Source organism: Passer domesticus, chromosome 11, assembly GCF_036417665.1.
Source record: "Passer domesticus isolate bPasDom1 chromosome 11, bPasDom1.hap1, whole genome shotgun sequence".
Lineage (NCBI taxonomy): Eukaryota > Metazoa > Chordata > Aves > Passeriformes > Passeridae > Passer > Passer domesticus.
The window spans coordinates 16,099,098-16,112,404 of NC_087484.1; the positions used below are offsets into that span (position 1 = coordinate 16,099,098).

Consider the following 13,307-nt stretch of genomic DNA (forward strand, 5'->3'; position numbering starts at 1 on the left):
TTAAACCCACTAACCTCACTTGGTAGAACCCTCATTTCTCTTGTGCATGTACTGAGAAAAATACCTGAGTGAAAAGCACTATGTATTCATTCTTTCTCAGAGAGGGAAGGACAGAAAGGCGATTTATATGTTGTAGAACCCTATTAACATAAGCAATAGCATCTCTGTGGAAATTAAATAGGCAGTAAGAAAACTTTCTTATGGAAGTAAACAATGCATGAACTCAAATTTGCTTTTCTATTGGATTAAAACTTATCAGAATTGGAAATTTCTGTTGGTGCCAATTTTCAAGAGATTATTTGTGCTTGAATTTCTGAAACAGAGGGAAAATAAAGGAATATGAAACTTTTGGCAAAAATAAAAATAAGAATCTGACATGGTTACTTAGTTCATTTCAAACCCTGCTATTATGAAGGGCTTTCAGCATTTCTCTCAGCCATAGATTCAGAGTATTAATTCAGGGTACTGGAGATTTGTACTTCAGTCTGTGTCTACAAAAATAGAAATAAGTGGTGAGCTTCCCAGGATAAATGAAACAGTAGCAAAAGTGCAAGGAAAAACTCATGATAACTGGTCAAATTCACAGCTCCTGTCAGTCCACAGCAGTAAATCCCTGGCACAAATGCTGGCAGGATCATTCCAGCACTGTCTGTGGTGACTGTGCAGTACCTGTTTGCAAGGGCTCGCAGTGAAGTCCTGGTCACACCCGAAGGCACACCAGGGGTGTGGGATGGGCAGTGGGCAGTGCCAGCGCTGCCCCGATGAGATGCCTGGCTGGGCTTTCCCTCAATGGCCTTTCTGTAGGGCTGCAAACCCAAGGGACTGCTGCCAGGTGCACTGCAAGGGGCATTGAGTGGCTCAGGTGAGCTTAAATGACCCTTTCAGGCGCTGATTTTTAATCATTTGTCCCTGTGTGCAGTACTGCAGGATTCCCCCCGCTGACTGCTGCTGCACAAGAAGTCTATTTTTTATTGAGTTTGATGGCACTGCTTGCAACCCTGAGTACCCTGAATAGGTTGGATCCTAGTTAATTTCAAAATTTATCCTCTTATTTGGATGTACCACCAAATTTGATGCCTTTTAGGAAGCTAGGCCAGATGTTCTGTTACCATGGCCAGGGATGGCCAAAGCCTGGGGGAGAAGTCTTACCCATGGTGAGCGTGGAAATTGTAAGTGGCACAGTTCAGAGGATGAAGGAACAGGTAGTGCCTAGTCAGTGAAACATACCCCAGGGAATATCTCATCCTGTCAGCTGATTCCATCTACAACATGTGCCACCACATCCCACACACAGAGTAAGAGCCAGGGAAAGAAGGTGTGGGCTTCTTGGATGGACCACATAGTTCAGCAGAAACTGAGACAAAATTCTCAAATGAGTGTAAAAGCCAGGCAGAAATTGAATGTCTTTTCCTGCTTGGCCAAGGACATCTTAGCCTCTTTAAACTTAATAAATAAACACACCAGCCATTCAGTTGTTGTGTTTACAAGAACAGTAAAAAAGCCCTGAAGAACTTGGGAAAGAATAGAGCTCTTTGGTAGGAGCTGGATTCCACAGGAGTTAGTCTGAATTTCCCCAGCCAGCTGGAGCCTGGGGAAAGCTGATTTTCCATTGCCCTGCACCTTGTAGAATCATTTACACTTCTCAAGTGGATATAAAACCACGCTACAGACACTAACAACACCATTTAACACCCACTTTGCGGAGGTGTTAACGTCCAAAGAAAGTATAAGGTCATGGAGAGCACGGGGATTCAGTCGGGAGCTGAGGAAGCGCAGGCTGCGCTCTCCCCCGGGGCTGACACTCGGGCAGCTTTCCCTGCTTCCCGAACACGGCAAGCTGCCATGGCCCCTAGAACCCGCCACCGGAGGCTCCTCCTGGTGGGTGTCACTCGTGCGAGGGAAAGGGACCCTGCCTGGCTCCTGCAGGGTCACTGTGACAGGCCCTGCTGCCCCAGGGACACCCTCCTGCCCGAGGCTGAAGCTCACTCTTTCCCACCGCGTTCCTCTTTCTCCGACCCTCTGTGAAATTTACTCGCGTTCCTCTTTCTCCGACCCTCATAGTAAATAGTGAAATTTACTATGTATAAACCAAGAACAGTGTTGATAAATGCTACCTGCTAAAATAAAATCATTGGTGGTTCATCCTCCTGCTCTCCTCGTATGTTTTCATGAGGGTTAAGAGAGCACAGAGCTGGCTGAGAACAGGGGAGGTAGAGAATATTAATGGGAAAAAAAAAAGATGACGGGCACTCTTGTACCTACAAATATATTTCCCAAAGCACACAATGAAAGAAGGGATTGAGACAGAAAGAGAGGAGGAGACAAAAGAAGATGAAAATATACCCCAGGTGGGGAAAACACTGAAACCACCAACTACCCTGGTGCCAAAAATCTCAATTAAAAGGTGACAGATATGTAACCTTGTTTTAAAGGGAAAAAAAGCACCATAAAAGAGATGTTGGCAGGTTTAGAAAATAAATGCTAAATGTGTTCAGTCTTGCCTTTGAGCAGTGTTTCTTTTCAGTTGTCTTCTGGTTTTGTAAATTCTATTTGATTTCCTGCAGTTCCCTTGCCAGCTCTGTGAGTGCTGGCCATAGATCTGAGAGATGTTGGCCCATCTTCCCTCTAAGGGCTGCTTGACTTCCCTGCTGTGCTCAGGGCAGGTTACTTGTTCCCCAGCAAGACAAGCCCCTCTGTGCTTTAATTGCTTCTCAGCCACTCTGGCACCAGCTGAGGTCACTCCGAGTGACTGCAGGGGACAAACAGCAACAACTCCAGCCAGCGGTATTGTGATGGCTTTCAAAATGCAAAAGGAGCAGAGACCCAAGACAGAGCACTGCAGGCACCTTTCCACTTCTAAATAAACTTAGAGAAAATGCAAGTGTAAAAGTCAACTGTTGCTTTTTATGGTCTTGTCTCCTTTTAATTTAAACCTCTTCTGTTTAAAAAACAAGAGTATATAAAAAGTGTTTCTGCACTGGCAAAGAAAGAGAATGCACATATTTCAAATAGGAAAGTGTCTGATTTTGCCCCATATTTATGCTCCCTGAAGCATTTGGCAATGCCTCCATTTCATTCCTTCTCTGTTCAGGTGCTGCTGTGGTCAGGTCAGAAGTGGTCAGGCACGTCATGTGGGGTAAGGTGAATGTTAGAAGTCACCATTGCAAACCTTTAGAAATGAGCTAGGATACAGGACTTTGTGAACCATAACACTGAAGAGCACAGACATGAATCTGCCAAATGGACAAATTCTTTTTTCCTCTTTTAGGGCTGGAGAAATCCCTGTAAAACAGTGTTACTTTGTAGTCATCCATATGGGATCTTCATACAAAGCATAGAGCCAGTGACAAAAAGGCTAGACTTTGCTTCAGAGGATAGGTCACTCTGAACATCTGTGTCAGGGGCTGGGGAGAGGAAGAGGAGCATGAAGGGGTAGCAAAGCTCTTTGTCCTATATATGGGCCCTGTCAATGGGATTGCTGCTCAGGAGAGAGGCTGTGCCTTGGGGAAAGCAGGTGACTCCTGGGGTAGGGAAGCACTTAGAAAGCACCTTCTGGATCATTTGCAACCTGTCCCAGAACAGATCCTGCTAAGACAACCAAAAGCTTCCCCTGCCCCCGTGCACTCCTGCATGCAGATTTCTACAAACAAGGATAAGATCTTTTTTGCATGTTAGAGGCAGCTTGTTTTCATGGAAGGAGAAAAATGTGGTCTCAGTGCCACAGCAAGAGCTTTACTATTTCTTACTGGCTTCTTTATTAACTACTTGCTTACTTGTTCTTGGAAACCTTTTTAAATTACAAAATGCCTTCTTAAAAATATTAGGAGGGATGTCTTCTTAAAAAAAGTTGTGGAATTCCTCTGCAAGCGCTGGGTTTTACATCCTAATGGGACTAAAGCTTTTGTCTGGAAACAGGAAGATTATGCTTTTGAGCAGATTTTTTTAGAGCCTCACGGAGAGTGTGATAGGTCCCTCTCACATTTGGGGATATTCTGCAAATGGAGATCTTTGAAGGGGGTGTCTTTGAAGTGAGCATCTGCCATTCCAAACTGTGAAAGGTGCTTAGACAAAAATTTATCTGCTCTTCAGAGAAATCTTATCCTAAGGATTTAGTTGAGGATGGTACTCATGGCATTAGATGCAAGGAGGCATGACTTGCAAATACTAACCTATTAAAGCAATTAATTCATTTCCTCCAACAAATGGTACTATTAAAAATGTGCCTAGGTAATGCTATAAATATACATCTATGACTTGACTTTTCTTCCCAGGAATCCCTGGCTATTCCCTAGTGAATAACCTGTCTCTAAACTTAAACTATCAAATAAAAATGAGCAGCCAAATATTTTAAACTATTGCTTTTTATTATAATTACACTGGAGCACAAATAAATAAGCACTAAATTATTGTAAAATATTGTCAATGCACTAAAGAAAGCAGAATTGATCTTCAAACAACATCTTATTACTTCAGAAGTATCAAAGTACATTTAATTACATCTTACCTAAAAAAATCAAGTACAAAAATGAAAAGAAAATTAATATGTATTTATACTGTGTATATAGAAACGGCTAATAATATATGGTTACAGTTAGCCTCTAGCTACTCCTTAGTCCTACACAATCTCAGGCACATACCTGACAATTTCTAATGAAATATAAAAAAAAGCAACATGACATTCAGTTTCAAGATATTGGTAAATGTATTACATTGGAATGGACACAGAATGATTTCATTTTATTTAAAAACCCTGTCATTTAAAAACATAGTGCCATTGTCCACTTAAAAATAAACAGCCCAAACCAAAAAACCCCATACTATTTTATACCATTTGCTTTAATTTGTCAAAAGGAGCGATAAAGTAGACATACATTGGCTAATATACGTAAACACATTTTTAGTGCAAGAATAACAAGACCTGTGACTTTACTGTGCTTTCTTGAAATCACAGTGCACCTTACACAAATTGCTACACTATAATGTTTAACTTCAGGAGTTTAAAGCAAAATAAGTGCATACCAAACAATTTCATATATACAGTCTCCATAAGTGTGTGTATATATGTGATCTGTATGTATATACAGATTGCATATTTATACAGACTACAGCTTTAATGACCGTGTGTAACTAAGCACTGTCATTCACCCTGTGACACAGAAGCTGCTGAGACAAGAGGTGATGTAGGAGATGTGTGACAGCATTGTGATGGCAGCTCTCGGCAGGACGATGTGCCTTTTACTCGAGCCATGGGGTGGGCCAGCAGTCACGGGACAGGGCAGTGGCTGTGTCCTGCTCTGCCTCTGTCCCTGACCTTTGGAAACTGCTCTGCCTGAGCCTCACGTCCCTCCTCAGTAAAACGGCTCTCGCAAGCATGAGGTTTACTTCACATTTCTAAAGTGCTTTGAAGGTAAGTGCTAAGTTATGTTTTACTTTTTCGTGTTCTCGCACTTTAAAACAAAAAGCCATTGTTTCCATGGGATACAATGGAGGTCTGGAAGCACGTGGGCAGTTATTTAGGAAGGACAACATAAACACTGTTGAGCAATAAAAGCAAAACAAGGAGTTTGCAGTGGGCTGAGTGTACAAGCAAGTCTGCTCTAGGACAAGAACGCTTCAATTCCCTGATCATTATTCCTATTACATCTCGATATGGAAAGGACACGATATGAACAAACACTAGCAAGGACAGAACCGTTCACACGGACACTGCCTTCCCCTGACAGGCGTGCCCAGGGTCTGCACTGCCAGGGACGCTCTGGCAGCGCGGCTTTAAAGGAGCTGCTCCAGGAGGACACCAGTGAGGACAAGGACTGGCAGAGCTGACTGAACGCCTGCTTGCGTTTTGTCACCAGTGACTTTGTGCAGCTGGGGAAAAGGGCTGAGCTAAGTATTTCACACGTGGGTATGGGAAATTCTTCTCCTGCCACATTACAAGGAAGACAAACCATGAACACTTGCTGAATAATGAACCCTGTTAGCTCAACAGATTTCTCATGACCAAGAAGTCGTCTTCTTTCCAGCAGATTCTGGAAGTTTCTGAGATCTCTGGAGTTTTTCTTCTGCCATTTTCTTTCTTTAAAAAAGAGAGAATAAGCAGAATAAACAGTTGGTGTCTTTTGGATGCAATGTGTTCAAAGATTCCCTCACAGCCTCCGGGATTTTTCATGTCTTCTGTTATTTTGACTGTGAGGGGGTCTTCAAATCTGCATTTCAACTCCGTACCTATTCCAGCCTTTGTATATTCCTAACACACCAATATTTAACATATGCAGATATATGTATGCACACATCTATGGGTATATATAGATACATGCATATATACATGTATATGTGTGTACACATATGCATATATACATATACAGTAATGCTAATATACATACACACATATAAACACACACTTCTTTTACAGAAATCTCAGTTTGGACATCAAAATATACATTAGTTAGTTATAAAATATTTAAAAACTTTATTTCAGAGGCTGAAAAGAAACTACTACTGATAAAACATTACTGAAACTCAAACTTTAGCAATATAGATTACAAAAACCTTCTAAAATTTGTTATTTTTGGTCTTTTTTGATCAGCAATTACAGCTGTGGCAATGCTGTCAATATAATTTTAAAGAAAAGCCAATATAACAAGAAGTTTCAAACAACACACCTTTTTTTCTTGGTGAATATAACATTAAAATGATTGTTTTAAAGAGGGAATTTTGTACTACCAAACTTCAGACACATAGATAGAAATTTTAATATACAAAATATATGCCATAGATCTTTTCTCCCCCCCTACTCCACCGCAGTACAATTTTCCCTCATCCTCAACAGATCCTTTTGGAAGATATTTCACCTCACAGATTTCACCCTCATAATCACTATAAGCCATCCCTTTCTCCCGTTAAAACCAGGAGGTCATAATTCTTTGGTCATGACATAATATTCTGTTAAAATGGATGTAATATAATACAGGATTGCAAGCCAATTCCAGAAGCAGCCAGGAGGAAGAAACGGCATAGCCGGGAGAACGCGTTACGTGGGCTTCTGCTTCAAAACAGCATGAAATCAACAGGGATTTCCCAACAGCCTTTCAAGGGGTCTGAAATCCAGCCCACAGAAACAACACGAGGAAATCTGACACGGCGTAAGTAAGGATGTGCTGCCGGATTTAAAAATAATAAACATGTAAACATATTTTGTCGCCTTTATTTTCTGGACCATCGGTAAATGTGGACGGGGGTGGCGGCTGCAGTGGCACTGCCTCACCCCGCTGAGCCACCGGCTCTCTCTGCCAAGGGCTGCACAATGCTTAGTCACAGTGAACCATGGTCTCTGCTAATCAATGGAACGTCTTCAAGGAAGAGATTCTGTCGCAGGCCGTGCTGCAGAAAATTTAGTTCCTTGGCCAAATCATTTTAGTAAATGGTTCATATAAAACCAAGGACAATTAATCTGGTTACCATTATGGGAAAACAGATGCAGAACAATTAATATTTTAAATGCAACTTGGGCACCCGCACTGAGCACTTCTACTTTCAGTGCTTGCAGGTTTGCTGTTTCCCACCAGAACTCTCTCCTTTGTCCATCCCACCCCCCTAGCTGAGGACATCTAACAGGTACGACTCTAGTTATCTTCTACAGCCCTAGCACCAAGTTGTTTTGTACATTGTCCTCTCCAACAACACGTACAACCACATGCTTTTGTACAGAGGCCACATCTAGGCAGGTCAGAGAAATAAAACAGTGGCGGCAGGGGCGGGGGTGAACAGTAGAATAGAACATAGAAAATAGGTAATAAAACAGTATAACAGTAACATTATATAGTAAAATTCTCCATAAATTTTTGAATTTTTATATATATATTTATATATTTAAACAGTGTGTTAGTTTGGGTGTTTTCAATATATTGGTGAAATATTTACATTTTGATATCTTCTGGATCCAAAAAAATCCTGGATGAATATGTATGCCTTAATCCAGTTGGAAACTTAAATCTCTCTCTTGATTGGCAGGTGAGCACTGTACTGGTGTGTTTTTTCCTAGGAAGTTCACCACCTGCAGGTAAGTCTTAGGTTAGAGCCTTTGCCTTTTAAAGAAAGCAGGCTACCTGTGCTTGGTGCCACACAGTGGAGAGGGCATCCTCCACAGGCCTGTCAAATTGCAGTGTCCCAGAAAACAGTTTGTTGTTTGGAATAAGGAGGAGGACTGTATTTCTTGGTCCCAGCATTCTTTTTCCAACTTGGCAAAATAGGCATGCTGTCCTGTTTGCAGAGTCCTTTCTCTGATTTCTGTCGAGCTTTGATCTCTTTGCAGAGGCAACGCTTTTTTTCAATCATGTCCAGCATGGTATGGTCCCCTTGCAACCACTGCATGCACGTCACCTATTGGGGGAGGTGGATGGAGGAAGGAAAAAAAAAAGAGAGAAAAAACATACAAATAACTGTCTTGGTCATAGATTAAATATGCTTTTCCTTTCCAAAGTTAGCTTACTCTTATTTGAAATGCTCTAATTTTATGAATAAAAATCTCAATGCCAACAACAGAAACGTAGCTAGTGTTTATTTCTAACTACTTCTTTAAAAAAAAAAGGGTAATAGAAGATCCCAGTTTTAACTTCTCCAGAGCACTAAAATCTAAGAAAGATAAATGGTTTTGGCAATCTAGCACTGGTTGGATTTTAAATGGTCGAATAGGTCTTAAAAAGACACATGGATCTTAACAACATCCTTAAGTTGTGGAAATAAAAAATTCTACACACTGAAACCCACATTTTATATTGCTTTCCAAATCCAATCTGTCACATTAAAAGCAGGGTGTTAACATTTCTGAGTATCAAGCTAAATATAACTGTTAAATTTTGTTAAAATGATTTAATGAACTCCATGCAAATTATAAAGATTAACCTATCCTACTCTGTGATATTTCATTAACTGGAAGGCACAAGAGTTAAGAAACCCCATGTTTTCATGCATGTGGAATACTGGAGAATGTGATCCTGATCCAAAAGGGGAGGTTAGCATATGTTTAGCTGTAAGTACATGTCACAGCCCCTCTGAAGCTGAGAATGTGACTTCATTTGAGTTCAGCGGGGAGTTCACAATTGAAAATGTGTCTTCAGAGGCTTTAGACTGGAACAGAAATCACTAATAGTAAATTCTTCTGAAAGGGCTCATTGGTTTTGGACACCACTGTATACCTGCAGCTCAGAAAACTTCCTCTGAACACTTATTTGGCAAATGTGATGTCTTGAATGTCCCCACATTTTTTTTCCCAAGAATTAAGGATTTGTGTGTAAGTAAATGCACACGGTACATTCACAGGGGCTGTCCAGGTACATCTCTGCTCTTGTCATGAGAATGAACATGTACAGCAATACTTGGGCACAATTTGTGTTCATGAAGGAAATGTATATTTATTATTAAGGGTATTTGAATACATTTAATAATGCATATGCCTTTCATTCACAAGTCTTAGAATGCCAAGACCCTAGAACTGGGGCCTGGTTTGCCTAGAATCCCCTATAGAATCCCCTATAGATGCAGCTTTTTTGGATCTCAGTAGTTTTTGTGTTCGGCTTGAAGCCTATTTAGCATTTATAACAGATTATAATAGATTAAGCAAATGGTCAGATTCATAGCAGAAAACAAAGCAAAAGGAATAAATTTAAGAAAGCTTACTAAAAAAAGTAATAAAAAATTATATGTTCAAACAGGAAAAAAATTATAATGCAGAAATGTCAATTTTTTTTTGTAAAAAAAAAGGGTGCAAAAGAAGATAAAAGACTTTTATCACAAAACCACGCTTACCTTATACACTAGATAGTACTGTGAGTAAAACGGGTTTAAACCATAATATGGATTTTGTCCATTAATGTTCTTATGAATTTTGAATTACACTTATCTGCAATGTTTCCTCCTGAACGGCTGAGCCATTTTTTCAGGAATTCTGCTGTGCCTGCTCTTTGAATTGAATCTTATCTTTCATTTCAGGCATGGTCTAATGCTTACTGTGGTGCAGGTGGGCATGAGGCACAGCATCTGCCATGGCCATGAGATTTCTCTCTTTGGTGCCCAGCCTGGGTCCAAAACTCCCTGTCTGAGCTGGAGATGCTCCCCTCCCACCCCTTGGCTCCACTGCACAGATCTTTGGAGAGGCTCTGCCTGACCCAGCTTTCCTCTGCTCACCAGGGGTGGGTCAGTACTTACACAGCAGTGTCTTCAGCTTGGCTGGGTCCTCCTCCGTGGGGAAGGACAGGGACACAGTCTGCACACAATTCATTACACAAATATTCACCAACACAGCGGCTTCTGCGCCAGGCCTGACGACAACAGCGCTTGGGCATGGATTTCCTCTCGTAGGCACCGGGAAATACCTTCTCTTTTACAGCCCACCACCTCCCAGGCAGAGGGTGTGCCAGTGCCAATCCCGCAGCACGCGGTGCGCTCCAGCCACTGAGTGTCACCAGGCAGCACCCATGACAGCCCCGTGAGAGTGTCACAGCCCTGCCACCCCGCTCACCACCCTGCCACACACAGTGCCGTGCCCACACCGTGCCCCGTGGTGCCCATCTCCTGCACCCAAGGAGGCATTCAGGGGAACAGAAGCGGCATTTTGACATGCCGAGCTCTAAAATGCCAGTTGCAGCTTCCCAAAGATAGAAATGGAGTTGTAGAAAGTATCAGTTACACAGACACTCTGCCACCCCCTGCAAAACGGCACCTAAAATATACTCAGGAGTAGGCAGCTCCAAAATCCTTTTTTCATACTGGCCATCGTATTTTGTTACGGTTAGTGAATCATTTACTGTGAAGAATTTGAATTTTCCCACTTTTCCAGGCACAGATTTTCAAGTCTACTTGGGATTTTTTAATGCTATTTTTGTTTGATGGCTAAGTCCTTCCTATCAGTGCACCTATATTAGGTGTACTGTCCACTTGGCACAATCCTCCCCTGGAACTGCATTGAGCAATAGTGTGTGCAGGGGAAACGTAGAAATGGGATGGGCAAAGGCATTTGCTAAAATACACCAGGTCAACACAATATTGAAAAGCCTACGGGAAAAAAAAAAAGCTTTAATATTAAAATAAGCCTAAATACTAAAGGGTTTTTTATAGTTTTGCCCAGTTTTTTAGTGTTTAAATGCAACAAAATAAAAATATTAGGAACAAAGTTGCATGGCCACTGAAAGCTGTGGGACAGACCTCAGAGAAAACGCCCACTGCAGATCAATGAACTACAGAAATGACAATAACCGTGTTGATGATATGAAGTCACAGAGTGTTAACTAAATTTTCAGACAAATAAAACTGAGGCTCACACAGTCCAGGACTCAACCCAGCTGTTAATCATAGTAAAAACTCTTGATGACTTCAGTAGGGCTACTAAGGTGTTTAAAGCCAATGTGTTAAACACTGCAGTCTTAGCCTAATCCTCCCAGTGACTGAACTGATGGCACTCACGCTTAGTTCTAGCACTAATTTTTCTCACCTCCTCCCTCCTTTCTGGCTTTAGCCTGCTCCTCTGGTCAGCACCAGACTGTTAATATCCCTGCTACATCATAGCAAGGAATTTGTTCAGCGCAAAAAATAATGATGTTACAACCTGATTTATGGAAAAAAAGTAGAGGATTCAAAATATTTTACAGCTATACAGCTCTCCTGGGAAAGATCCCAACATGCTTGAGGAATGGTGCACATACTGCAGCATGTCAGAGCTTGGCTGCACATGTGAATGTACACAGACAGGCACAAAATGCATCAGCACCAGAGGTAACAGCCAGCAAGATGGAGCACAGGAGAGGAAAACTTGGTTTTGACCAAAGAGTCTTGGCCCAAAGCCTGTTTTTATTGAAGAGGGAAGAAAGAGCTAGAAATGAAAGTAAAGATTGAAAGAAGGGACCTCCTGGAGATTCCAGGATGTGTATCACGTACTATATCCCATAATATCCTTTAGATTATAAAATTTGCTGATTGCACATCAATTTTGGTTTTGATGGAATTTTTACTCATTAGATTATTCAAGGTATAAGACACCTTTATAAAATTTTTATTTTAAATCAAATAGAGAAAGAGAGTGAAGAAAAACACCAGGCAAAGGCCCAGAAGTTTGGACATTCACCAAGAAGGTTTGGAGGTAGGGCTGAATTCCTTGCTCCTAAGCAGGCAGTAAAAGCTGTGTGATGACTGGATGTGTAGGAAGCAATATAGGATGGTTGGATAAATTCTCTCAACTGAATGTGACTGAGTGCAAGAGTAAACCAGGATGTCAGACAAGTTCTTGGTAAACACACTCACCCTTTGATTAGTCATCATTCTCTACTTTTCCTTCAAAAATCTTCTTCAAAGCAAATGCTTGTACCAAACTTGAACATCAACAACAAAAGGTAAGAAACTCCTGCTATACAAAACTATGCTTTTCCATACAGTTTAATCACCAACTTTGTTATCTTTAGAAGAAACAAGTCTATGTTGCCACCTTACTTTAACTATTTTCTCTCAGTTTTCTGATATTTTTTATTCCCAAAACATTGGAAGTAAATATTATTTAGATCTTTTATATACTTTTGGGTTCTATGTTGGTAGTGCCATGGAACAAGAAGTAATAAACCCATCTTCAACTAAGATAAAACAACTTCACATGACCTCAAAACAATGCAAAATTTAAATCTTTCAAAGTAAAAAAAAGATCCTTTCTGGTGTGTGTTTTAATGCTTTATGAAGGTCAAAGAAACAAGTTAGACAAAGTAGTTCCCTCCTCTGCAAAGTGAAATGGTACATTTTTGTGTGTGCCTACATTAGCAGTGGGCCTGATCTCATATCTCATCGGTTTGAAATTTCATATTATTCCAGAATGATAATTAGCAGTCCCAATGGTTTCCAAATACATGTATTGCTTAAATTAGATTGCCCTGAGCTAGACCACAGAGCTGTCTTGGAGCAGAGGTTTGATGGGCAGAACGTGTCCAGTTCAATCGCTCTTAGAGGCCAGGACTAGAAACCAGAGGTCAGTACATGCCATAGCTCTCTGCCACATCAGAATTTACTGGGAAAAGCACATAATCCCAGGGAAAACTCAGAACAGGCTTTGGGGAACAGACAGTGACTCACACTGCCAGGAAGCCCCTGGGGTCACAGAGGACTATTTCTGTTTTCTCTTGCCCTGGCCCTGGGCACCCCAGCCCTGACTGCCGGGCGCTGCTGGCCCTTGCTCTGTCATGACACTCTGCACCAGCACCTCCACTAAAGTGCTCAAAACAGGGGTGTTTGCAGCAAGAAAGAGAAATGTAAATGAACATGGTTCTTTCTTTGTTCAT

General features: G+C 41.3%; 1 protein-coding gene across 5 annotated transcripts in view; it reads right to left on the reverse strand.

Moving 5' to 3' along the window:
* Window positions 1-4,345: 4,345 nt before the first annotated feature.
* The window catches only part of NYAP2 (neuronal tyrosine-phosphorylated phosphoinositide-3-kinase adaptor 2), a 162,242-nt gene continuing 153,280 nt past the window's right edge, over window positions 4,346-13,307 (reverse strand). For all 5 annotated transcript variants that reach the window (XM_064385943.1, XM_064385947.1, XM_064385946.1 and 2 more), the window contains one exon: window positions 4,346-8,376. In XM_064385943.1, the coding sequence (XP_064242013.1) occupies window positions 8,149-8,376 (228 nt within the window). In that variant the 3' untranslated portion in view covers window positions 4,346-8,148. The remainder of the gene's footprint in view (window positions 8,377-13,307) is intronic.